Here is a 27,417-nt window from a genome sequence, read left to right as displayed (position 1 = left end):
CACAAATGGATGCTTCACAGAGACATGTTTCTGGACATAGTCCATCAGTGGGGTGTTCCTTAGGTTGATCTTTTTGCTTCCTCCCTGAACAAGGCAACTCCATTTTTTTTGTTCCAGAGTGCCATGCCATCTGCCATGGAAGGCAGACACCTTTTCTTTTCCCTTGGAAGGGGATGTTTCTTCACCTGCTTCTAAGAGTCCTGCAGATGATTCAGCCGGACTCCCCAAATATCTTGCTAGTGACACCCTTTTGGCCAAGATAACACTGGTTCCCCCTCTTACCCCCTCTTAATGCTTCTGGCCAGGGGTGATCACCACACATTACCTCACAGGTTAGACCTTCTCACACAGGACAAGAGGTCACTCATCTATCCTCATTTGTACACTTTTCAACTGACACTGTGGGTGATAGGATTTTGATCCCTTTTAGCCACCTTTTTTCTGAGGACTTTGTAAGGGTTTTAAGGAGGCAAGACAACATGTAACCAGAAAGTCTTATATGTCAAATTGGAAGAGATTTCCTTTCTGGTGCCATGCTCATAATAGGTCCTTTTTTCAGTGGGGGGGGGGGTCCCTTTGGTTCTCTCCTATTTGTGTGAATTGCTACAGTCTGGCTTTGCCTATTCTTCTGTAAAGGCCCACTTGACAGTAATTTCTGTCTGTCGTCGAACCCTCCTTTGACTTCTTATTTTGAGATTAAACAGTTTTTTTAAAGGCATCCTTCACCTTAGGCACCCAAGGAAACCCATTCCTTCTCTTTGGGACCATAATTTTGCTTTAGAAAAGTTGTATTCATGCTTTATAAAATTTGTATAGGAACTGTTGTATTTTTTGGATTGCTATTGCTAGACTGTTTTTGTTACAATATATACTGTATATCTTTCTCCTTAACTGCACTACTAAATGTAATAATATGTAATATTGAACATGTATGTAACCTTCTGACATTGTGGAGCTTTTCTCCCCTGGCCTTCGCTGAAAATGGACATGTATCCAGTCGGACTATCCCGGTCAACAAATGTAAAATAAAATAAATAAAATAAAGTATTAGATGTACAAAGTTTGTATAGTAATATACAATATTGTCATGGTATTCAAACATTATATTATTTTTAGGTGCTACACCATTGTCACGTTTCATTGTTGAGTTGGTTTTGAATGTGCAGGGTCAGCTTCTCTGCAGCATTGTACCTAGAAGAGTCTTATGCTTGAGAATTTCTGAGCTTTAGGCCCCTATGGTTTATCAAAGTAACAATGTGTCCCTTCATACTAATCCTTCTTTTATGCCCAAAATGGTTAATGAGTTGTCTTTGAATCCAGCAGTACCACGCCCTTCCTTTTTCCCTGTCCTCAGTCTAATAGTGAGAGGGTGCTACATATGTTGGATCTGCACGTACAGCACAGGTAGTATTTGGATAAAACTAAGGCTATTTGTAAGTCTGACTAGCTTTTTTTTAATTTCCATCCCAGGACATTGTGTTTGGCTGTTTCTAAGCAAGCCATTTCCTCCTGGATATCCAAGGCCATTGCTTATTCTTTTCATGGCATATGCCTGTCTACTTCCATTAGTTCTCATTCTACTAGGGCTGTTGCCTCTTCTGGTGCTTTCTTGAAGACGTTGGACACCATTTCCAACCTTGAAGCTGCTACTTGATCTTCAGTGCATACCTTTACTAAGCATTAAGCATTCATTTACTAACAACCTGTATTCAAACTGGAGAGACAGCCTTACAGAACTATCTTCAAGTTATAGAGCTGAGTATATTTTCTGTGTTATTCTGTATTATAGAGCTAAATTGTCTGCTTGATATCTGTGTCTTACTGCTCTGCAAATCTATAGAAAACAGTATATATATTTTTTTATAATTTGCACATTCCTTACATCTGTGTTGAAACTGGTCCCCCCCCCCTCATTTCCTGCCTTGTCTTTCAGCTGATATAATTTAGCTAGTGCTGTGTCTCCTTTTAATTAACAACCTGTATTCAAACTGGAGAGACAGCCTTACAGAACTATCTTCAAGTTATAGAGCTGAGTATATTTTCTGTGTTATTCTGTATTATAGAGCTAAATTGTCTGCTTGATATCTGTGTCTTACTGCTCTGCAAATCTATAGAAAACAGTATATATATTTTTTATAATTTGCACATTCCTTACATCTGTGTTGAAACTGGTCCACCCCCCCCTCCCTATTCTTGGTTGTAGTTTTAATTTGGTGGCTTTTGCAGTGCCCGCCCCACTGTAGATTTGATCTAAGGCACTCCCCCAGGACATCTCTTTACCGCATTCTACCTAATCAACCCTTTCTGCACTTGCTTTTAGTCCTTTTTAATTTAATTACATTTTTTCAAACTGTCTGTGGACTAATATTGCTACATATTCAAGTGTGCCAGCTTGCACTGCATGAGAATTGTATTTACTACTGCTTTTGCTACTTTTCTAAAAAAAAAAAAAAAAAAAAAAATCTTCTGCTTTTACTGTACTTGTGTTTCTTCCTACTTTATTTTGCTTTTGCGTCATCTTAAACATTCTCAATTGTATTTATTACTGCTTGGTGTAACTCATTCTAAGCCTTTTAGTTTAAACACTTGGGCTTCAGACCAGTTGTTTTACATTGAGAGGGTTTGTGGTCTGCACTGTAGTGGCAGAACAGGTAGCTTACATCCCTCTAAGTTGGGAACTGCTGATTGAGGGCTCATTGTCTGTTATTCTAAAAGTATATTCTGGTTTAAACACTTGGGCTTTCAGGCCAGTTATTTTACATTGAGGGTTTCGTGGTCTGCACTCTTGTGGGAGGAGAGGCTGGACTCTGCCCTTCTGAGCTGGGAATTTCTGGTTGAAGGCTTATAGTGCATGCATATCTGAATTTCTTCTTACTGAAATTGGTACACCTTGTTTGCTGTAGCATAGACTAGATCCAGGCCTGCTGAATCTAGCTTTGTTTTTATAACTTGAGCACTAATCCAGGCATTATTTAAAGTATTCAGTTGTATTTACTACTGCTTGGTAGTAACTTGGTTAAAGTGTAGCTATCACTCTAAGTCTTTTGGATTAAGCACTTGGGCTTCAGACCAGTTGTTCTACATTAGGAAGGTTTGTGGCATGCACTGTGGTGGCAGGACAGGTTGCTTTCATCCTTCTAAGTTGGGAACTGCTGATTGAGAACTCAGTGTCTGTTATTCTTAAAGTGTATTAGCTCTGGTTTAAGCACTTGGGCTTCAGGCCAGTTATTTTACATTAAGAAGGTTTGTGGTCTGCACTCTTGTGGGAGGAGAGGCTGGACTCTGCCCTTCTGAGCTGGGAATTTCTGGTTAAAGGTTTATAGTGCCTGAATATTTGAACTGTATCTTACTGAAATTGGTACACCTTGTTTGCTGTAGCATAGACTAGATCCAGGCCTGCTGAATCTAGCTTTGTTTGTATGCTTGTTATTTCCTGGAACGCTAATTCCACCTAAAACGCGGCTTCTCAGCGCTTCTGTGGATCCCTAGTGATATCTGCATTGCTTACTGTACTTATTTACTTGCTTCGCTTGAAAGAAAGTTACTGTTTGTCGTTTTTGCATTTAAGTTACCTGTAACACATTGCACTTGTTACCTGGCACTTGCTCACTAAAGCAATTATAAGTCAGCACTAAAAATTAAAAGCACTACACCCTCGCTCCCCATTGGCCCTTGTTTTCAATTATAAAGGAATTCCCAATATTATTCTAGCATGTCCAAAGGTCAGTTGTCAATCTCCTCTCCGGTCCAGCTAGTGAATATGGGAATCTTGAGGCAATGTTACAACTGCCTCATGTACACAGACAACCCTCTCCTCCTCCCAACAAATTCCAACACGTGAGAGATGCAACCATATAGCCAAACTGGAGGCTAAGCTCTCTTAACTCAGTACTGTCATAACCAGTCAGGAGGAGAAGGAAACCACACTCACTACAATTCCAGTCTCACATAGACCTACCACGACAGCAAACCAAACACACAATCACACAAAAACATACTCGGAGGCTCTAAATAAAGATCTGCCTAAGCAGCAGAGACCTCCAAAGCAGACACCCAAGCAACCGCTACCCCAAAACAAAACACATGCAACACATATCTCACAAAGCCAGTGTGCCGAACAGTCACAGCCCTTAAGGCTAAACAACACACCTGATACACTTGTAATAGGTGACTCTATTGTCAGGCACACTGACGTCCCGCTCACCAGGCTGAACAAGGAGAAGGTCACGGTGAGCAGCCTGTCTGGCGCTAGGATCCGCCACATAACACAAGCACTCAGGTCACTCCAAGGCAAGTACAAATATGACTCAGTCATTGTCCATGCTGGTGTGAATGACCTCAGACGTACCTCCCTGGACTGCATGAAAAGAGACATAGAGGAGCTCTCTGAGCATGTAGCCCAGGCTGGTATGACCCTGACCTTGAGTAGCATCTTACCCTCACCAAGAATGATGCCACAATATGAAGACAAGATGATCAATTTCAACAATTGGCTTAAGTGTTGGTGTCATTCAAAGGGGATCCAATGCCTGTCAGCGTGGGATGATATGCACGACAAGCCACGATGCTTTGCTAGGGACGGCTTGCACCTGTCACCCCTGGGCTTTCGGATATTGGCAAAGGCTCTTGCTACCCCCATAGTGCCTTTTTTAGGCAAGGCTCAAAAGACAAACCCACCTCCATAGGTATCACAAGGGATAAGAAATTAAGAGTAATGCTACTCAACGCTAGAAGTCTAAACCTCAAGATGCACGCACTCGAAACTCTCCTTAACATGGAGAACATCGATATCTGTGCAGTAACAGAAACCTGGTTCAGGACTCCCGAGAGCACCCCAGCACTACCAGGTTATACCTCATACCATGCTTTTCGGCCCCAAAACTTGGACCGAACCACAAAAGGAGGGGGAGTATCGATATTCATCAAAGATACCCACACCTCCAGGTTGGTGGCAAAGCACGAAGCATCAGAGACTATCCATGTGCAACTAACAGTGGGTAAAACTGCCTTCCAGTTTATAGCCTGCTACAGACCACCCTCCCAAACCCAGGAACCCCACTCGGCCTTCCTGAGAACACTGGAAAATATGAAGGTCTCTCCGAACACCATTATATTGGGTGACTTCAACTACCCAAACATAGATTGGGAGCATTACTCTAGCTCCAACACCCTTGCCCAAAGGTTCCTAGAATTCATAAAGTCAAATGCTATGGAACAACTTGTTACCACTCCCACAAGAGGGGAAAACATACTGGACCTGATCATCACCAACATGGGGACTCTATGCTCCAGACCAGAAGTGTATCCCTCACTGGTAAGATCAGACCATAAACTGATCTCACTGGATATTCACATCCCATCCCCACCCCCTGCCCAGAAAACCACAGTGAAAAACTTCTCTAAAGCAAATTTCACACTCCTCAAAACCGAGGTGGAATCCTTCAAAGCCCCCGGGCCTGTGGAAAATACGGCCCAGACCGCAGAATCCTTTATAAATGCATTCTATGAACACCTTCAGGAATGCATGGATCATGCAATCCCAAATAAAACCAAGACCCAATCCTCCAAAGGCAGACGACCTGTCTGGTGGACCCCAGCCATAAACAAACTATACAATAGAAGGAGGAAGCTACTACATGATAGAGCAAAATCCCAAAAAGGGAAGGCATCTCTGATCAGTATTAGCAAAAAACTAAGGGCACTCATAAAATCGTCAAAGGCCAGCTTCGAGAGAAAAATTGCACAGGACACTAAAGATAATCACAAGGCTTTCTTTAGTTATGTTAGGAACCTGGGTGGGAATTCACAGATATGCTCAGAATTAGTCCAAAATGACAAAAATACACTGATCCCACAGACATTGCCAACATCCTAGCTGACAGGTTCAGCGCAAACTTCTCCCCCCCTCCCCACCAAAAGGGCAAATATCTATCCCAGCAGAGAGCTGCCCCCCCGACATCTCAGATGCTCAGGTGGGAGCCGCCCTCTCCAAAGCAAAAAACACAGCATCAATGGGACCAGACGGTGTCCCAGGCTGCGTCCTACATGAACTCCAAGAAGAGCTAAACCCAAACATAAAACTACTGTTCAATCTCAGCCTTACTACAGGATATGTACCCAAAGAGTGGCGTACAGCAACAGTGGTCCCTCTCCACAAAGGTGGTGCCTCAACGGACCCTGGAAACTATCGCCCCATAAGCCTGACTAGCTTGGTCTGCAAAGCTATGGAAAGGATCATTATGGACCTCATAAATAAAGATATTGGGGACCTACAGACACTGGATCCTACCCAGTTTGGCTTTGTTAAGGGCAGATCCTGCCTCTTAAACCTGGTTGACTTCTTTGAAACAGTCACCAAGGCCATTGACGAAGGGAAGGTGGTCCACACAGCCTATCTGGACCTCGCAAAGCCTTCGATACAATACCCCACTCGGGCATTATAGATAAGCTCACCAGCTTAAATATAAACCCCTATGTCACTAGATGGGTTGCAAACTGGCTCAAGGACAGAACCCACATGGTTAGAATTGCTGGAGCCATGTCAGACTCCAAACCAGTTACAAGTGGCGTCCCACAAGGCTCAGTCCTGGGACCTCTCTTGTTTGGTATATATTTCTTGGAGGTACAGGCCAACATGGAAGGACTGTGGCTGACCAAGTTCGCAGATGACTGCAAACTGGGTGCCATAATCGACTCTCCAGCCGACACAAGCATCCTCCAAAAGGGCCTCATAGAAACAGACAACTGGTGCCAGAGCCATGGCCTCAAGCTAAATGCCAATAAGTGTATAGTCATCCCCTTTGGCAAAAACAAAGTGCCCACAAATTACCACATAGGTGGTAATCCATTAAGTACAGAAGAAGTCATTAGGGACCTGGGGACCCAAGTTGATAGCAATCTCTCATTTGACAACCACGTGGCCAAAGTGGTTAGAAAAACATTTTATATAGCCCACCTAATCATGAAGGGATTCACATCTAGATTAGGGGAGGTCATTGTGCCTCTTTACTCATCCCTCATCAGGTCTATAATCGAGTACAATGCCCCTTTTGGGATGTACCTTACCAAACACCTGCAGCAACTGGAAAGACCCCAAACGTACCTCACCAAGAGGATCAAAGGGCTCAAACAGATGCCATATGCTGCCCGGTTAAAGAAACTCCAGCTCTACTCAGTGGCATACCGACTGCTCAGAGGTGACCTGTGCCTGACGTATAAGGCCATGTCCAACCCGGAATTAATGGACATGCTGCACCTCAAAAAATCCAAATCCCATCGAGCTACACGCTCGAGAGACTTGAACCTCAGCACTGAAATAAATAGGACATGCTGGAGGGACAGATTCATAACCCAGAGGCTCCCTTCACTATGGAATAAAATCCCAGTCCAGGTTAGGCAGAGTCCCTCATTGACTCTCTTCAAGAGGAATCTTGATGAGTGGATGGGAGATCATAGGTTTACCCCGAGTATCACTTCTGTGTCACTGTTAGACAGAGGCACAGTATACTAACCTCGAAAAAGGGCATAGCAAAATTAATTTAAAATGGGTGGTGAAAGCCAAACATACTCTGGCTACGCTTATAAATGACCTAGGGCAGATAGCCTAGTATGAACCTATGAACCTATAAGCATTCCTGACCCAGAGACTCCCCATACTCTGGAATAGACTGCCCATACATGTCAAGCAGACCGCTTCCATGGCCCTCTTCAAAAGGAACCTTGATGACTGGATGGGAGATAGGAAATTCACCCCAGGGATCACATCAGTCGCCCTGCTAGACAGGGGTCCAGGGAAGTAAATATTGTGGGAAGAAATATCCAGGGAATTGTTATGGCTAGGCTTGTATAGGCCCTAGGGCCGATAGCCTAGTACCAACCTATAAACCTGTTATGCATTGGATATGTTTTGGGCCAGAGCAGGTCTTGCTAGAGCCATTCTTCATGGGTTTGTTGAGAACACTTCTCAGTCGTCCACCTCCCAATCCATTTCTTGAGCTATTTTACTCTCCTTGTGGTTAAGAATACTGCAACAGTGATATAGAAGGACATTGTACAGTTGTGTAAAATCTTAACATAACAATAGATGTCCTTCTCTTCATTGTTGCAGTATTCACTTCCTCCCTCCCCCTTCTTTCTTTTGGGCCTTGTTTTAGTTTCCCTTCCTTTTCCATCTGCATTTTCTTCCTTCTGAATATGCATAGCCTCTTTTGTACTATGGAGACTGTTCTCTACTGGGGCAATTCAGTTTTGAGTAGCTGAGTCGTCACCTTTACGCCCTACATCCTGAATGGGGAGCATATGTGTGACTTATGGCAGGTACAAGATCTGTAGGCTTTGGTATACTGGCCAGATGTTGGACTATACTTTGGAGATCCCTACTGTTAAGAATACTGCAACAGTGAAGAGGACCACATGAGTTTACTGTTATATCGCCGAATTGAACAACAGCGAATAGCTATAATGTCGAAGTGGAAACACAAAAATCAAAATGTAGAGCACAAAATCGAAAATAAATTGCTGTAAATGTTGAATTCAACATTTTCAAACAGTCACCACACTTCCGAGAACAGTATCACTATGCGTTGCACAGTAAAGAACTTGTTTACAGGGGGACAAGCCCCCCTGCAACTTATATATACAAACTCCGGGATCGCACTGTAGTGAGGGAAAGGGTACATTTCCCGATACCCATTGTAGTGCAATCTGCATCCCAGTGTTGAAACTCACAACAGCGAATGCTGTTTTGCATTCGCTGTTGTAAGTTTCGACATTGTGCCATTCATTTTTCGTTGTGTGAAACTGCCATTTCGCACTAATGAAAATCGCATGAAGTGGAATTGCCTAAATAATAGTAAGCTGACGACATCTACTGTTATGATAAGATTTTACACAACTGTCATTTTTCTAATGAAGGTAAGAAGCAGAGTCCTTGTATGCATTCTTTAAATTTTGCAGAGTTCATTGCATTACTTTGTTGTGATGGGCTGCACTCTCAAACCAGTAAACCTCTCAGCCAGTCAGCAACAGGGGTAGGCGAGTACATGCAGCAAGCAGTGTTTGCGCTCATTTTAGATGTGCTGACATCACAAATGAATTCTGCCAACTTTGAAAAAGCAAGGATGCACTTGTTAGCTGCTACAAAAAAATAGGCATTCATGTGCTGTACCAGAGAACAAGGTAATGAGTTCTATTTATGGACAATCCAGAAAAAGCAGCTGGATGGCAAAATATATGCACATACATGCGCACACACAACAGTTTAAGCGCTGTCATTTGTAACAGAAAGTGCAGGTAGCCTCTTCCCTGTGTTTAGGAGGACCCTTTAACAATGCAGTTTTTCCTCTCATGTAATACTACTGTACCCCAAACAGGAAGCTGCACATAGTTGAAAAATGCCATTCATCTGAAATTCATACCATGTAGTTGATGGTGATAGTATACCTAAAGTTTTAACATTTCCTTTTGTTTTGCTTACAGGTTCCCGATGGAGCAACTGTGGCACTCATCCCTGGAATGCACAGCAACTTTTCTCAAGGCATGAACCAGTCTGTTTTCTCAGAAGAAAGTGAGTTGCAGTTTCCATTAGGAGGTGTATTATGTAGATTGCTATGTTCATTATCCATACTCTAGTTAAACCTTGTGGTTACTTCAGTTCACTCCTTAGTTATTTTGTCAACATATGTATGTATAGGTAATGAGACTGTTTTACTGTGTGGCTAGTGTGACAATGTACCAAAGACGACTACTCAGTTAGGGGTCGCCACAGCGGAAGTCCAGTCCGCTAATGATTGGCAGTAGATTTTTTTACGGGTGCCAGTTCGACGCCCAACCTCCAACTAAGGCATGCCCATTCTACGCATGTCTTTCGAACACCACTTGACCGTGGGGAGGGCATGCAGACTCCACACAGAAGGTGCTCCAGCTGAGAATCGAATGGGAGAACCTCTTGCTATGAGGCAACAATGCTACCGCTGCACCACTGCGGCTTTTCAATGTACCAAAGACTACTTCTGTGAAATATGGATTTTAAAGAGGTGTTTCAAATGCAAAGTCATTGTCCAGATTCACTGCAATGTGGAAAATTTCATTTTCTTCTGAGGCATAATGACCTCAGTGTTGATTAGATAAAGTTTTTGGGCGCAGTGGGCAGTGTCCTTTACATGGGTATGTATGTGCGCGTGCGTGCACAGAATCCATCCACAGAAAGTATGTTTTTTTAAAACATTTTTATTAAATCATCACAGTTTAAACTATGAGTTCACATACATTAATGTAAAGAATACAAACAGTAAAATATTTCCATTGTTATCTTGCAGTGAATGTGTATTTTCTTTACAGTGATTTTCATTCACTCCAGCATTATATTCCTGCTTTCCCTTAAACCTCTCTCATCCTTTTGTACATTTATGCTGCATTTATTATTGCTAAAATATTCAGTTTATTTCTATGAAACTTGCTGTTCCCTTTTCTAAAAAATCTCAGTTCGTTTGTCTTCTTTTACAATATTTCCATTTTCTAGTAATTGATTTTTTTGGCAAAAATAACATTAAACTTAATAAGGCTTTATTGTACCTTAGACAACTCAGTTCCTATATCCCAGCCCAAAATAATAATTTTTTAGTTATTACCATTTATTCCCTCAGTATTTCAAAGTACTGGGTAGAGAATTTCTAAAATCTAACAACTTGTTACATTCTCAAAAACACTTTCCCACTTAACCCTGTCTTTCCCCATCATATATCCAGCATTTGCTGTCTATTTGGAGAAAAAAATTCTATTAAGTCTACTTGGGGTAGAAAAATTCCTATGGAAACACTTGCATGCAAAAATTCTAAACTTTCTGAATGTTGTTGCATACTTGGAGCTCTACAGATTTCTTCATATTGTTCCTTTTAAAATGGCTTTTAGATTTTCTTTTTCCTAATCTTTTTAACCTCCTCTGATTTATACTCTACTAATTATCAGCATTTTGTGTTGCAGACTCAACTATAAACTGTACCAGATTTCTCATTTCATTTAGAGTTCCCTTGTCTGTTTTTCTTTGCTGTTATCAATCCCTGATAGGGAAGGCAGACTGTAACCTTCTGCTTAACCTTATCCCACTGTCTTATATTTCTGTCCTAAATTATGTGTTCCCAATGCCTTGTCTCTTTTGCCAATTTCCACCATTAAATTCTAACACCCTCTTGTCTGTTTTCTGTATGATGTACTTTGAAGATTTCCTGTTGATAAATTCTCCTTCCTCTGTCCCTATTCTGGCTTATTTCTTTTTACTGACATCTTCGTTATGAATATGACATTTGGTATGCTTGGTAATATTCTCCCTAAGTCATATTTTAAATCATATTCTCCTCTCTCTTTTTTCTCACACTCCCCTCCCCCCAACATTTTATCATTGTCTTTTTCCAGTTTGATTTATAACCACCTTCCTTGTAGTTGGGTATGAGCCTCAGCTGCATAGCCTCAAAAGTACTACTTCAAACCCGGTAGCCCAGAACTTCCTTGTTCTGCTGGGAGAATCACCTTACCTTGTTTAACCTTGCCCCCCCCCCCCATAATTACTTCCACTGTTTATTTTCATCCACAGTGTTTCTGGGATTTTGAACCATCACAGGACTTCCCAAATCATCTTTCTTGAGATCTTGTCATATGCTTTTTCCAAGTGTAGGAATGCCTAAGTGGAGTCTTTCCTCATCTCCAGCTGCTTCTCCATTTCCTGTGTTAGTGCAGACCACTGGACAGTTGTACTGCTGTGCTCATCTTGTACTCTGTTTATCAATCACTTTGTTCCCTCCTGTCTTCCAGATTTCTACAGGAATTCAGTCTCTTAATGGTGACTTCGTAGTTGATTTGAGTGCATCACTGCTTTTATTTCATCTCTTCCTGTGTTGGGTATTAATTGTCAAGCCTCATTGTCTTCTAAGTTGTATAACTTATCATTTTTTGTGTTTCCATTTGGGATTTTTCTTGTTTTTTCATTCATTTGCTTTATACAAATTTTCATAAATTTCCAAACTACCCTTTACACTTCTTTAGGAGCTCTTGTCATAGGCACCGACCTTGTCTTAAGTTCTTTTATAAATTTGCTACCTAAGTTGTGCTAAAAGATTTTGTACTCTAGAGTTATCAGAAAATAGCTGCTTAACAGCAACCATTATAAAACTCTTGCATATTGTCTAAATCCCTTATTTTCCCATTAGCACTCCACATTTGCTCCTCTTGTTCTGTGGGTTTCCCTTTCTGCAATATTTTGAGATTTGTCACTAATTATTTTTTCTTTCCCCTGTCTTGTATCTCTTAATGTCTCACGTCTACCATGTTTTTGAACTCTATTTTTATTTTATTCCACTTTATTAGCTTTATGTTTTGAAGTAATGTCTATCCTTGCTAATAACTCTTGAATCATACCCATTCCTTAAATTTCTTGATTTTAACCCCATAAGTAGGAAACTGTCACTATTCATTTTTTTTTACATAATTATCCTGCATCTTGAGCTTTGTTTTTTTATTCATGCACGATCTGATAATTGGATGGGTCTCAACGTTTTCAGTTAAATACGTGTGCTTTCATTCACTATGTCTATCCAATTTAACCCAGTTACTGTATCACAGGGAATAAGTAAATTTTGAGATCCTGCTACTGAATTCATATAATTCATTCCGTTCTCATGTGCTTCTTCAATATTCCTTGTTATATTTTACCTTCTGTGTCGTCTCATATGTCCTCACTATTGCAGATCACGCTCTAGACCCCACCCATAAGAAATAATCCTTGCCGAAAGCATATTTCTCCATATATTCTCCTAAACTTCCTAGTGGAAGTGCTAGGTTGAATACAAATGTACACTGGCATAATCCTCCCTGACCCCTTACTACTGTAGGTCTGTCATTATTTCCTTTGTGTTCACCATAATGTCTAAACTGAAATCCTGCCTTTTTCAAATTCACATGCTCGTTTCTTTCCAAATGGTGCCTTTCTGTAAGTTTGCTGTTTGCAGTTTATACTACTAAACAATTCAGTGCTCTTTTTTGTCTGTTGGTGTAAGACCAGTTCAGTATTTGAGTGTGCACTCTTCTTTTCACTCTGCCAGCTGCTTTATTTGCAAAACCACAGTACATGTTAGAGCCGATGTTCCCAGTTAAATAGATTGTGATCTGTTCATATTTTATCTGTTTCTCTCCAGATGTGAAAAAACTTGTATGCTTTCAATAAACATTAACTTTTAGCCTTAAGAAAAAGGTGCACTGGCTACCCTTAAATTAAATTGTGCTGTGGAAGCAGTGCTTGAGGAACCTTTCACTTTTGAGAGTTCAGACTGCCCATGATTAATTGCCTGATTGTTTTCAGCTAAAAGTACATACATATATTTCAAGCATGGGCATTAATACCCTTCTCACCTGCCAATATACCAAAACAGTTGTTCCCATAATAAGTATCCAGGTTGATCTTAAAAAAGTATCCAAACTAGTGCTTGCTTTAATATAGTTTGGTAGTCTGTTCCATGCATTAGCTGCTCTCTCAGAAGACCAATTAGTACACTTTTCATTCCTGTAGAATCTTCTTCATAGGTTGTCTGATTCTCTACTACTTTTTGATAACCCAAACATTCCCAGGGGTAGTTCTCTAAATGCCTATGATCTCCTCTTAAATATCTTTAAGAGGCACTATGTACAAGTTCAGATAGTTTGGTCTTTTATAATAACTTACATTTTCACATCCATGGACACCAGTGGTATATTCCACCATACTATTTCTAGTTTACTCATGTTTGTTTTCTTATAAGGTTTCCATACTGTTATTCCGGTACTTTTCCGTTATCTGGTCAACATATTGAACGGGATTGTTCAGCTGTAATCCATTTCCATGACATGTCTAGTAACCAGATATATGTACAAAGTATTTGTTTTACTGACATTTTGTACAAATTATAAGTTGTTTTTTACATTATACTAACATCTGGTTAACCGACGTCTATAGGTACCACAGTACAACTGAACAAGCACGTTGAAAGAGTTGCTTCAATAAATACAAACACAGGAAGTTTAAAAGTGCTGTAATACATCAACATTGAATAATGTTTTTTTTTCCTTTAAAGTACTCATTTTATCCTGAAATATACACCACGTTACTTATAGATAAGGCACCTTTTTCCTTTCAAGTGTCTTACTTTACATTTCCTTCCTGCAGTTGTCAAGTCATGATCGAATTGGCAATGACACACCATGCCTGTATCACTCCCTTCCCCATTCATTTCGCTGGCCTCATATAACTAAAGCAGTTTGACACGGACGTAGATGAAAAATAAAGTAGTGTTCAGTTTGTTTCTAATGAGATGTATATGTCAGGTAGTTATTTTGACTACTGGCACAGTACATTGCAGCCACTTTTATTTCCTGTATTTAATGAAGAACAGTGTTTAGTGTCTTTTCACCGCGCGAAGTATAAACGGCAAATCTTGCTTTAAATGTGATCTCTGTGTAGATTTCAGGACATTTGTAAGCACAACTTCAGGATGGTCTCCTCTTCGTGATGTACAATAGGAAGATGTATTTCTACTTTATACATAACTGGTAAAAAAAGGCCCTTAAAAAGTATACGTACTTCTCCGGCTCTTTCGCTGTTAGTCCAGAACACTTTTTCCTCCTTGTTATCATTACATTAAAAATTAACTAGGACTATGTAATTCTGCATCAATTTGATGTAATACTTTTACACAGCTGTTAACCTTAACATGAAAAATGCATGATTAGATGGTGCATTCAGAGCACAGCAATCGCATTTCAACTGTTGCCCAGATAACGGAAAAGTACCGTTATTCCATACTCAAGTTTGGGTCTAATGTAATTAACAAACAATGACTTAATTGTTTCTGATTTCCTAAACTTGATACATTTTTTAATACAACCTACAGTTTTATAACTGTCATTCATCAATTGATTGATATGATTAGAACAACTCAAAGCTGGATCTACCCATATTCCCAGGTCCCGTGAGGAGCTCTTTTTTATGTGAATATGGAGTCTATTCCAGATAAACATCAGTCTCTGGGAGATGTATCTATCTGTCTCTCTAGCATGTTCTTTTAATGTCACTAGCTAGTTTGAGATCCCTTGAGCCATTGACCCTTGTGCCATTTTACTTGTGGATGTGCAGAATTTCCATTAGGGAAGGGTTGGAGATTGCCCTATAGGCCAGGCACAAGTCAACTCTCAGCAGCTTATAAGATACAAAGTAAAGTGACAGGGCTTTCAGCTTGTCCACACAGGTCATGGTTTGGGCTCCCTGTATTTTCTTAGTGAGAAACTTCTCTTGTCTCTCGAGCTGCTGCAGGTGTCTGGTGAGGTACATGCAAAAGGGTGCATTATATTCTATTAGTGGTCTGATGAGGGTCGAGTGTAGTGGAGTTATAACATCCCTTGACCTCTCAACTGTACAGATTTTTACAGAATGTCCAGATTTTTTCCTCATATTCTTGGTATGTTGTTCATAAAATTGTGGTTTATCTAGTAAATTATTGGCAAATCATTAAAGACTGAAGTCAGAAAATAATGACATACACTTCAATTTCTGGCTTCACACCCATAAGAAAATCCATGTCAATGCAAAACCTGTTCTTCTATATAAAGTTTCTAAGTTTGTAAGAGCAATATTTAAAAATGTTCCCTATTTTTGTGCCTTTTCCCCACTTTTATATATGGCTTTGTCCAGATTTTTTGCTCTAAGAGGTTGAGAGTTATGCCTGGATGTGTCCTTGCTTAAGAGGTGCACTACTACAAAGCTTGCCTTACCACTGTGGAAACTTGGTTGTGAATGTTTAGATTGCTATCAACCTGTGTTCTCAAGTCTTGTACCACTCGGTTGGAACTAGGGGGGGTTGCTATCAATATTGTGATACGTATGGAATTTCATTTTGCCAAAAGGAATAAAAATTCATTTTTTTTGCATTTAGTTTTAGACCATGGCTTTGGCACCAATCTTTTGTTTCCGTTAGCCCTTCTTGTAATAAGTTGACAATGTTGGGGAACTCTGTGATTGTTCACAGTTTGCAGTCACCAGTGAACATGGTCAGACAAAGGCCATCTACTATGACCTGAACGTCTGAGAAATAGATGTCAAACAGTAAGGGGCCCAGCACAGACCCTTGCAGTACCCCACTGGTTATGAGTCTACTGGTGTAGGTGGAGTCACCAATTTTGACAGAGTGTTTTCTGTCGGTGAGCCAATTGGCTACCCATCTAGAAACATAATGGTTAGTCCCTATCTGGGAGAGTTTCTTTCAATGATGCCAGAGTGGTGGATTATGTCAAAAGCCTTGGCAAGGTCGAGACAGGCTATGTGCACTGTCTTACCTTCATCCAATGCTTTGGTGACATTCTCAAACAAGTCTACCAGGTTTAATCAGCATTATCTACCCTTAACAAAGCCAAAGTGGGTTGGATACATCATTTGGGAGGTTGCCTATGTTCTTGTTGATAAGATGCAGGATAATTCTTTCCATGGCCTTGCAGATAAGGCTGGTTAGACGTATGGGTCTGTACTTCACATGGTCAGTTAATGGCCCCCCCTTTATGCAAGGGGATTACTGTTGCTGTTCTACACTCTGCAAGAACATAGCCAGTTCTCAAGGTATGTACAGAGTGAATGCCAATATGCTAGGTCTTGTTTTAGATTGTTTAGTAAACAGCCATGGTCTCACTGAGGCAGTGTTTTTAGCCTTGGCGATCGCAGAGATCACCTGTTCTCTTGATATACTAGGTAGAGAACTGGGGTCAGGTATGATCAGTGCTTGTTTTGTAAACAAACAGGTGGCCCTTAAAAGTATCACGTATTTCTCCTTCTCGGCTCTTTCGCTGTTAGTCCAGAACACTTTTTCCTCCTTGTTATCATTACATTAAAAATTAACTAGGACTATGTAATTCTGCATCAATTTGATGTAATACTTTTACACAGCTGTTAACCTTAACATGAAAAATGCATGATTAGATGGTGCATTCAGAGCACAGCAATCGCATTTCAACTGTTGCCCAGATAACGGAAAAGTACCGATCTGAAGTAGGATATTCATTTGTCTGCAACCTGTGGGTTATGGATCCGATATCGGATCCGAACCGGCATAGTTTCCAGCTATGGATCCAAGCTCTCAGCTCCTCCCCTCACCCATAATGCCCTGCTCTACCCTCATGACCTCAGATCTTGTTTGCCGCGCTGGTAACTGGATGTGGTTTCTTTAGCTCTCAGCTAAGTGGTATTTTCTTGTTAAAAAAATTGAAATTTTTTGCTTTCTTTAAACTTTTTGTGTGAAAGTTGTAGGTTCCTTTGTGTATTGACTGTTTTAGTTTAAATTTATTTACAGTAGTATTTTTATTCCCTCCCTCGCTGGTAATGAGTGTGTGTGAGGCCTGTGTGCTTGTTTTAGTTTTTTGTTAAGTTACTTCTGTAACTTTTGGGAAGTTTTGACTATGGCTGACCAGCCTAAGTCATTCTTTTCTAAATGCTCCGAGTGTGGCCATAAGCTCTCACCGCTGATGGCCACACTCGGTGTGTTAGGTCTTGGGGTTGAACACCTCACATCTGGCTGTTCCATTTGTGCAGGGTTCAACCCCAGGGCACTGAGGAGCGGAGGTCCAAGCTGGTCCTGGCGGGTCTTTACCGCCGGACTCGCTCCGACCTCCGCTCCTTCGGGACTCCTGGGCTGCAGCTGTTCCCCTGTAGCACCCTCCTGCTCCTGGGACTCAAACTCCCGCTTCAGGACAGGAGAGGGATGCTTCTAAGAAGGACCGGAGGGAGAAGCACCACAAGCGGGCCGAGACCTCTGTTTCGCCCCGCCTGCCGGGCTTCTCCCCGGCTTCCTGTTGGGCGGTCTCCTCCTTCTCGGCTCCGGTCACCTGTGTGCTTCTCACGGGTCCTGAGGAGGAGGAGACCCGATCCGCCGAGGCTATCGAGGAGGCATTCCAGGCCTACCTCGTAGCCTCGCCGAGATCTACCCATAGCCTTCGGATGCTGATCTGGACCGGATGATGCGAAGGTTCATCCAGGCCCAGATGCAGATGGGAGTGCTCTTGCCTCCCCTCGGGGAGCTCAACACCCTTTTCAAGCCTATTGCTCCTTCTCCGACCCGCTTCCGGGTTCGGAGCAGCTGGAGCCGAGCAGCTTCGAGCCGGGGAGGTCGGATCCGATAGTACTGGGTACCGGATCCGACCATGCCCTCGGTGCGTCGGACCCGATCTCGGAGCCTGGATCCGAGCCGGATCCGGGGATCAGTGCTCCGGCGCCGTCTGTGTCGGAGCGCACTGTCCTTCGGATCCGAGTGCTGCGCCGGCTCGATCCACTCTTCGATCCGAGGGGAGCCGATTGTCGGATCCTTTGGTCGAGGTCGGCTCCCCTTCGGCTTTTGATGTAGTGGAGAGGGCTCTGTTGAGGTCTCCGGACCCCCGGAACTTGCTTCGCTCCGTCCCGCGCTCCCTCTGCACTGGGCCAGGCTTCCACCATCCGGCCCCTGGGACAGCCCGTTTCTGTGCCCCAAGTTGCTCCTATGGAGCAAATGGCTGCTTGGGAGGACTCCTCTGACAGCCCCCAGAGGAGGCTCCTCAGCATACGCAAAAGGAGGCACATTGACTCCCTGAGTCTCTCACTGAAGACACGGACTTGGAGGAAGGGGAAGGCTCCCCACGGTCACCCCGAGGATGTCTCCTTCGGGTACATCATGGCAATGCTCCGTATCAGGGGGTGGTGGTCTGCCCCCAGGTCTTCCTCTGACTCGTCCGTGTTCTTGGAGGCATTCAAGCGGGCCCGTCTACCTCTTGGGTGTCCCCTGCCGACCCCTGGTGGACCTTATTACCACCAGGGCGTGGAAGGAACCGGACACCGTGGAGCCAATTCCCAAAAGACCTGACAAAATCCTTAGCCCGCCTTCTGACAGGACCCATTGGAGTAAGGGGCCTCCTGTAGATGCCATGTTGATGGCGGCGCCACAAAGAGGGAACTGGCTCAGGAGAGTCCTCAGTCCACCCACCGAGCAAGGAGTCTCGATGATGGACCGCTTGGGGAAGCGGATGTTCAGTTCGGCGACCTTTTCGGTGAGGGCGCTGAACTATTTGGCACACGTTATTCGGATGCAGCGAGACCTTATTAAGGAGTACGCTGCATCCCCCCCTGAGTCCATTTCGGAGGAGGACAGAGCTCTGCACTCCACCAAAATGGCCACTCTAAGGTCAGTCACGAATACTTCTATGCGGCTACTCTCCCATGCTACGGAGGGCGCCGCTAGAGCTGCGGGGACAGGACTGGTCACTAGACGTCAGGCCTGGCTCCGCCACTCATTTTTCTGAGCCCTTCAAGGCGTTTTAACGCCCCTTTGATGGTTCTGCTCTGTTTGGCAAGACCGTTCGCAGACGCTGACCCAGAGCGAGAAGGACGGAAGACGCTGTCTGCCGTCGGAATCCGCTTCTCTGCACCCCAGAGGCCCTATTCTAGGAACCAAAAGGGTCAGAAGAAGATGTGGTTCCGAAGTCGCAGCAGTCCCAGCCTGCTCCGGACAACCAGTCCTTCCGTGGCAGAGGAGGACAGGGAGGACGCCGCCCTAGAGGCAGAGGGGCTCCCAGAAACTTCGGGTCCAGGGAACCTTTCTCTGAACGGCCCGCGCAGCAGCCCTGAAGGGCTGCCCGACTGCTCTACTCTGGAGGCAGTCGGGGACGTTCTGGGCACCTAGCGGCATGGGAGTCCATAACATCGGACCGCTGGGTTCTCCAAATCATATCCAGGGATATCACATTCCTTTCCTTCACCTTCCAAAGATGCAGTCCCTCCCAGACGTACCACCCGGTCAAAGGGAGGCCGCTTTAGCAGAAATTGGCCATCTGCTAGAGAAAAGAGCCATCCAGCCCGTTCCCCCAGACCAGATCGGATCAGGGTTCTACTCCAGGTTCTTTTTAGTGCCAAAAAAGACGGGGGAACTGAGACCAATCCTAGACCTCTCTCTCCTGAATCTGGCAGTTCCCAAAGAAAAATTCCGAATGGTCACTCTACAATCTATTCTCCCCCTTCTGGGAGAATGCCACTGGATGTGCTCGATAGATCTCAAGGACGCGTACTACCACATCCTAATGGACAGGCGCTCCAGGAGGTTTCTCCGCCTGGCGCTGGGAGCCAGTCACTACCAGTTCCGGGTCCTTCCCTTTGGTCTCACCACAGCCCCCAGGGTGTTTACCAAAGTACTAGCAGTGGTAGCGGCCCACCTGAGGCTTCAGGGGGTGCAGGTCTTTCCCTACCTGGACGACTGGCTCCTTACCGCCCCAACAAGGCATCTACTTCTCTCGGCGCGAGACTCCTTTCTCCATCTTGCTCCATTTCTGGGCATCACAATAAATACAAAAAAGTCCAACCTGGCACCCACTCAGCTCTTAGATTTCATAGGGGCCAGACTAGACACAAGGAGTTTACGAGCCTTCCTTACTGCGGACAGGATTCTGAATCTGCAGCTCCAGGTGCGGGCCATTCTCCATTCAGGTTCTGTTCCAGCGGAGTTGGTCCTGAGGGCTCTAGGGTCCATGGCTTCGTCGATAGCTCTTCTTCCTCTTGCCAGGCTCAATATGCGCATTCTACAGTGGACGCTCTTAGTACAGTGGTCTTACCTTGCTCTCCCCATGTATCATCCCATAGCGATCAGCAAGGCTTGCAAGCGGTCCCTCTTGTGGTGGCTCCACTCCCCGGATCTCCACGAGTCGCCCATTTTGTGCTTCTCCCCTCTCGCCACGGTGACCACGGACGCCCCGCCCGGGTGGGGGCACTTTGGCCGGACAGTCCAAGGCACGTGGAACGATACAGAGACCTTACTGCATATCAATGTTCTAGAGATGAGAGCTGTGCTCTTAGCGTTGCTAGCACTTCAGGACTTTCTTCCCTTGGGAACAATTGCGATTCAGTCGGACAATATGTCTGTTGTCTGGTACATCAACAAGCAAGGGGAACAAGGTCTTACCCTCTTTGTCGAGAGGCCATGAGAGTTTGGGAATGGGCAATCTCCACCAATCGCTTTCTCATAGCAACGCACATTCCGGGTCGGTCCAACATCCTAGCGGACAAGCTCAGTCGCACCATTCTGACCCCTTACGAGTGGTCTCTCAATTGTCAAGTAGCGGAACGCATATTCGCACGGTGGGGAACCCCTTCATGCGATCTTTTGCCTCTCCCTCAAACACCAAGTGCATAGTTTTTTGGCTCTGATACCTCCTCCCGGAGGTACCCCAAGAGACGCCTGGTGCATGCTTGGCCACCCGGTCTTCTGTATGCCTATCCACCCTTGCCTCTGATGCTGCAAGTTCTTCAGAAAGCCTCTCGGGTGGGTTGCAGAATGATTCTCATTGCTGCGTTCTGGCCTCGACAGATCTGGTTCCCCTTCCTAAGGTCTCACTCTGTGAATCCTCCTTGGATTCTAGATCCTATTCGGATCTGATATCCCATCCATCCTGCATTCCTCCTCCGAACCTGGACAGCCTGAAGCTGACCGCTTGGCTGCTCCAGTTCCACTCTTGATAAGGACTCGGTATCTCTTCACCGGTGAAGGCTATTTTGGTGGCGGCTCATAAACCAGCCACTAGAAAGGTTTACGAAGCAAATGGAAACCTTTCTCTGTGTGGGCGGAGCGGCAAGGCCTAGATCCCTTCACGGTTCCTCTCCCCGTAGTGCTTGATTTTCTAACCTCTCTCTTTAATGATGGTGCCAGCAGTTCCACAGTCAAAGTTCAACTGGCGGCAATTTCTCACTATCACATTGGTCAAGAGTCTAATCCTCTTATGTCAGCCAAATTGTGCAAAACCTTTCTTAAAGGTACTTTCCTTCTCAGGCCCCTATTAAGCAAGCAGTTCCTCCTTGGGACCTTTCTCTGGTCCTACAGGCCTTGACCGCTCCCCTTCGAGCCCGCTACAGTGGACCTCAAATTCTTGTCTTACAAGACAGCCTTTTGGTAGCCATTACATCAGCCAAGAGAGTTTCTGAACTTCAAGCTTTATCAGCTAAACCTCCTTATTTGGTTTTATCCGGACCGTGTCTCCCTCAGGACCAACCCGTCCTTCCTTCCTAAAATCAGCTTCTGAAGCAAACATCAATCAATCTATTAACCTCCCTGTTTTCTTCCCTAAGTATGAAAACAAAGGTGAATATAGGCTACACTCACTAGATGTTCACAGGCAACTAAGATTTTATCTCAACAGGACAGCTGGTCATAGGCAATCCGACCAGCTGTTTATTTCCTTTGCAAAATTCAATTTGGGCAAGCCAATTTCCAAAGTTTCTCTGTCCCGCTGGATTTCACAGTGCATTTTATTGGCTTATCAAGCGTCAGGAAGGCCCGCACCGGAGGGTGTTCATGCCCATTCAACCCGGTCAGTATCTACCTCAGCAGCCTTCAAGGCTAGGATTCCTCTGGATGATATTTGTGCAGCAGCTACATGGGCTTCGTCTCATACATTTATTTCTCACTATAAGTTGGATCTTGCATCCAGGGGTAGAGCATCCTTTGGCTCATGTGCTCGAATATCCTTCCATGATGGCCGCCCAAGATTCAGGTAGCTGGGGACTCTGTCCCACAGGTTGCAGACAAATGAATATCCTACTTCAGATTTAGAAGTTATGTACTCACCATAACGTTCCATCTGAGTAGGTGTATTCATTTGTCTGCAACTATCCCGCCTCCTATCCCCTGGCCTTTCAGTTTCCTGCATATTACTGGTTACCCTTTTGAGGGTATTGTTGCTTTGGCAAACTCGATCTGAGGTCATGAGGGTAGAGCAGGGCATTATGGGTGAGGGGAGGAGCTGAGAGCTTGGATCCATAGCTGGAAACTATGCCGGTTCGGATCCGATATCGGATCCATAACCCACAGGTTGCAGACAAATGAATACACCTACTCAGATGGAACGTTATGGTGAGTACATAACTTCTAATTATTCCATACTCAAGTTTGGGTCTAATGTAATTAACAAACAATGACTTAATTGTTTCTGATTTCCTAAACTTGATACATTTTTTAATACAACCTACAGTTTTATAACTGTCATTCATCAATTGATTGATATGATTAGAACAACTCAAAGCTGGATCTACCCATATTCCCAGGTCCCGTGAGGAGCTCTTTTTTATGTGAATATGGAGTCTATTCCAGATAAACATCAGTCTCTGGGAGATGTATCTATCTGTCTCTCTAGCATGTTCTTTTAATGTCACTAGCTAGTTTGAGATCCCTTGAGCCATTGACCCTTGTGCCATTTTACTTGTGGATGTGCAGAATTTCCATTAGGGAAGGGTTGGAGATTGCCCTATAGGCCAGGCACAAGTCAACTCTCAGCAGCTTATAAGATACAAAGTAAAGTGACAGGGCTTTCAGCTTGTCCACACAGGTCATGGTTTGGGCTCCTGTATTTTCTTAGTGAGAAACTTCTCTTGTCTCTCGAGCTGCTGCAGGTGTCTGGTGAGGTACATGCAAAAGGGTGCATTATATTCTATTAGTGGTCTGATGAGGGTCGAGTGTAGTGGAGTTATAACATCCCTTGACCTCTCAACTGTACAGATTTTTACAGAATGTCCAGATTTTTTCCTCATATTCTTGGTATGTTGTTCATAAAATTGTGGTTTATCTAGTAAATTATTGGCAAATCATTAAAGACTGAAGTCAGAAAATAATGACATACATTTCAATTTCTGGCTTCATACCCTTAAGAAAATGCATGTCAATGCAAAACCTGTTCTTCTATATAAAGTTTCTAAGTTTGTAAGAGCAATATTTAAAAATGTTCCCTATTTTTGTGCCTTTTCCCCACTTTTATATATGGCTTTGTCCAGATTTTTTGCTCTAAGAGGTTGAGAGTTATGCCTGGATGTGTCCTTGCTTAAGAGGTGCACTACTACAAAGCTTGCCTTACCACTGTGGAAACTTGGTTGTGAATGTTTAGATTGCTATCAACCTGTGTTCTCAAGTCTTGTACCACTCGGTTGGAACTAGGGGGGGTTGCTATCAATATTGTGATATGTATGGAATTTCATTTTGCCAAAGGGAATAAAAATTCATTTTTTTGCATTTAGTTTTAGACCATGGCTTTGGCACCAATCATTTGTTTCCGTTAGCCCTTCTTGTAATAAGTTGACAATGTTGGGGAACTCTGTGATTGTTCACAGTTTGCAGTCACCAGTGAACATGGTCAGACAAAGGCCATCTACTATGACCTGAACGTCTGAGAAATAGATGTCAAACAGTAAGGGGCCCAGCACAGACCCTTGCAGTACCCCACTGGTTATGAGTCTACTGGTGGAGGTGGAGTCACCAATTTTGACAGAGTGTTTTCTGTCGGTGAGCCAATTGGCTACCCATCTAGAAACATAATGGTTAGTCCCTATCTGGGAGAGTTTCTTTCAATGATGCCAGAGTGGTGGATTATGTCAAAAGCCTTGGCAAGGTCGAGACAGGCTATGTGTACTGTCTTACCTTCATCCAATGCTTTGGTGACATTCTCAAACAAGTCTACCAGGTTTAATCAGCATTATCTACCCTTAACAAAGCCAAAGTGGGTTGGATACATCATTTGGGAGGTTGCCTATGTTCTTGTTGATAAGATGCAGGATAATTCTTTCCATGGCCTTGCAGATAAGGCTGGTTAGACTTATGGGTCTGTACTTCACATGGTCAGTTAATGGCCCCCCTTTATGCAAGGGGATTACTGTTGCTGTTCTCCACTCTGCAAGAACATAGCCAGTTCTCAAGCTATGAATAGAGCGAATGCCAATATGCTAGGTCTTGTTTTAGATTGTTTAGTAAACAGCCATGGTCTCACTGAGGCAGTGTTTTTAGCCTTGGCGACCGCAGAGATCACCTGTTCTCTTGATATACTAGGTAGAGAACTGGGGTCAGGTATGATCAGTGCTTGTTTTGTAAACAAACAGGTGGTGGTATACATGTTACATTTGGGTCAGCCCACCCCCCACCACCCCCCACACACAGCCATTCCAGTGTCCCATTATTTGGCTATTTTTCCACAGTTGCCATAAACACTGTTCAAAACTCTCAGTGTGCAGCCTGCTTTCTGCTTTACATCTACAGTGATATTTGGATTTAATTTAAAACTTTTAAAGAAATACAGTCTCACAGTGAAAACAGACTTAGCATTAAAACTTCTGTGACATTTGAAACTCACATTCATGGAAACAGCATTGAAACCAACACTGACAGAAAATGCATCTGGCCAATGGCAGATTGACTTTACCTTTGCACTGTTTTCAAATCATTCAAATCACAGATCCCTTGCACATTAAGAACATGTAAAATTTCTTTATTCATTTATTTGATTCACATTGCTGATTGTATTAAATTATAACATATAATTTAGTTATATCCCTTGTGTAATACACCACCACTTGTTAGAGTGTGTTTTAAATTTATAGCCATTAATTAAAGAAACAAAACATCTGAACCAATTATGACAAAACAGCACATTTCTGAACATTTCGATCATAAAAACCCACTCAAACTTCTGTCATTAAAATCCACCCAATATAAGTCAATATGTACAGTCTCTGCAGAAGTAAAATCATCTGAATAATTCAAGATTAAAGAGCTCTGATTACAACTAATGAAAAGGTTGCTGCTAGCAAAAAAATTATATTTAAGTATTTAATCTACAAATTCACTGCCTGCTGTCCTTGAATAAATAGCCTACGTTACATTAAAATGATAAGATGGTAATATTGCAATAGGGAATGGATGGCAAACTAAAACAGGTTCATGGTTACTAGGCATCTTATCCAAAGGAGGACATACTGAGCACTGCAGCACCCCACCTTCTTAAAATCCAACACGGTATCAGCAAAGTATCTACATGCTGTGGGACTAGAACCAACATCCTTCTGCATCAAAACAAAAGTATGCCACCTGTTGTGCTACTAACATTACTTTAAAACTCTAAACACACAGTGATACCATTTGCTAAGCAAAAGAGTTGCATATTTTGGGTAAAGGATTCTGGCTCTTGTTCTTCTAGCTGAGGTACAGGTCTTGAGCCTAAACAAATTACTAACCACCTGATAACCATATACCCCTACCTCCCTCTTACACCATCTGCCGTACCTGCCAACCTTCGAGAGCAAGAAATGTATAGAAAGACAAGACACACAATGCAGGGGACAAAAGTTATGTCGGTACTGCAGGTGCCCAAAGTGCCATCCAACAGCTTATGCCCCTGATTGTGGCCTCCTTCCGCAAGGTCTGATTACCCATTAATACCTGCTAACTTCTTACTGTACCAATACTGAACGTCAACGACCCCTACATCTGGGAAAGTTCCCGGTGAACAAACCACACAGTTTAAAATAGTTTAACCCGCAGGCATTTTCTGAATAATATGAAGTCCGAGACTCAAGTGCCGTGTAAAAATGAAAGAACTTCAGTCCTCAAGAAAACCATATTTTACAAGAAGCAGACCAAATTTGGGATCACTGGTTGTGAAATATAATACGAAGGAACAGACAAGAAAACAATCGCTGCCTTTCGCCTGAAGCAGGGGATCATAGGATGCAGTATCTAAAAAGACTGCAGATCAGTACTACAAAACGAAGAGCCTCCGATCTGACTAAACAAACGCAATACAATAGCTTTTCTCCGGCATCCAAATATGCTCACTTGGGTTTGAGCTCAACTAGTGCAGAAATGAGGTGAAGTTAGTTAGGGTTAACACCCACCTTTCCCACTTTGTGAGGGAGAGTGCCTCTTTGTGCAGAAATAACAAATGGCAAATGTCGACTTTTGGACAAAAACAGTTGCATAAAATAGTTATTTTTGTATCTGCACCACCTAAACGTTATAAGAAACAGAAAAGCAGCTAAAATACTATAAGAATAAGCTTTTATTTAGGAAAAAAAGTGAAGCTATGTCCTTGGTACTTTGGCCATGGGTATGTGCTGCCATCCCACCTGAACAATCACAGGGTAGACTTGCATACCATACAGTAACAGGTTCCCTATAAAGAGTACTCTGTTAGTGTATCATAAATGAAGTCAAGCTTGCATCTAGCTTTGGGTGCCTGAAAGGGTATAGCTGTTACTATTTCCATGGCACACGCTTAATGCGTCTGAAGCAAAAATAATACTTTTCTACAAATTTCAACCATCTACATTATTATGACAATAGATGATCAACAGAAATTACTTTCTTGTACATTATTTTTTTTTTTAACATGTTATTCACTAATACAAAAAAGTGGGCGTTCCTTTGATGTGTTTTCGAGCGGACCCGAATTTTAAACGCTGGGACATAAATGGATTGACAGAAACCTCAAAGGTTACTAGGCTATTGATCCTAAGTTCCGTATAAGAAGAGTGTTGAATTTAGCCACTGTTTAATGCAGTCAGGAACCAAAGGCCCAACGTGGAGACCG

The 27,417-nt window shown here is 43.1% G+C and overlaps 1 protein-coding gene across 1 annotated transcript in view; it reads left to right on the top strand.

The window, feature by feature from the left end:
• Positions 1 to 27,417, top strand: part of LOC122808326 (plexin-B3-like) — a 2,760,797-nt gene that overhangs the window by 2,203,756 nt on the left and 529,624 nt on the right. The window contains exon 26 of the mRNA XM_044079291.1: positions 9,478 to 9,565. Within this exon, the coding sequence (XP_043935226.1) occupies positions 9,478 to 9,565 (88 nt within the window). The remainder of the gene's footprint in view (positions 1 to 9,477; positions 9,566 to 27,417) is intronic.

This window comes from Protopterus annectens, chromosome 8.part0, assembly GCF_019279795.1.
Source record: "Protopterus annectens isolate FY-2018-M chromosome 8.part0, PAN1.0, whole genome shotgun sequence".
In the NCBI taxonomy this organism is placed as follows: Eukaryota; Metazoa; Chordata; order Ceratodontiformes; family Protopteridae; genus Protopterus; species Protopterus annectens.
This window is presented reverse-complemented; position numbering and strand designations above follow the sequence as displayed.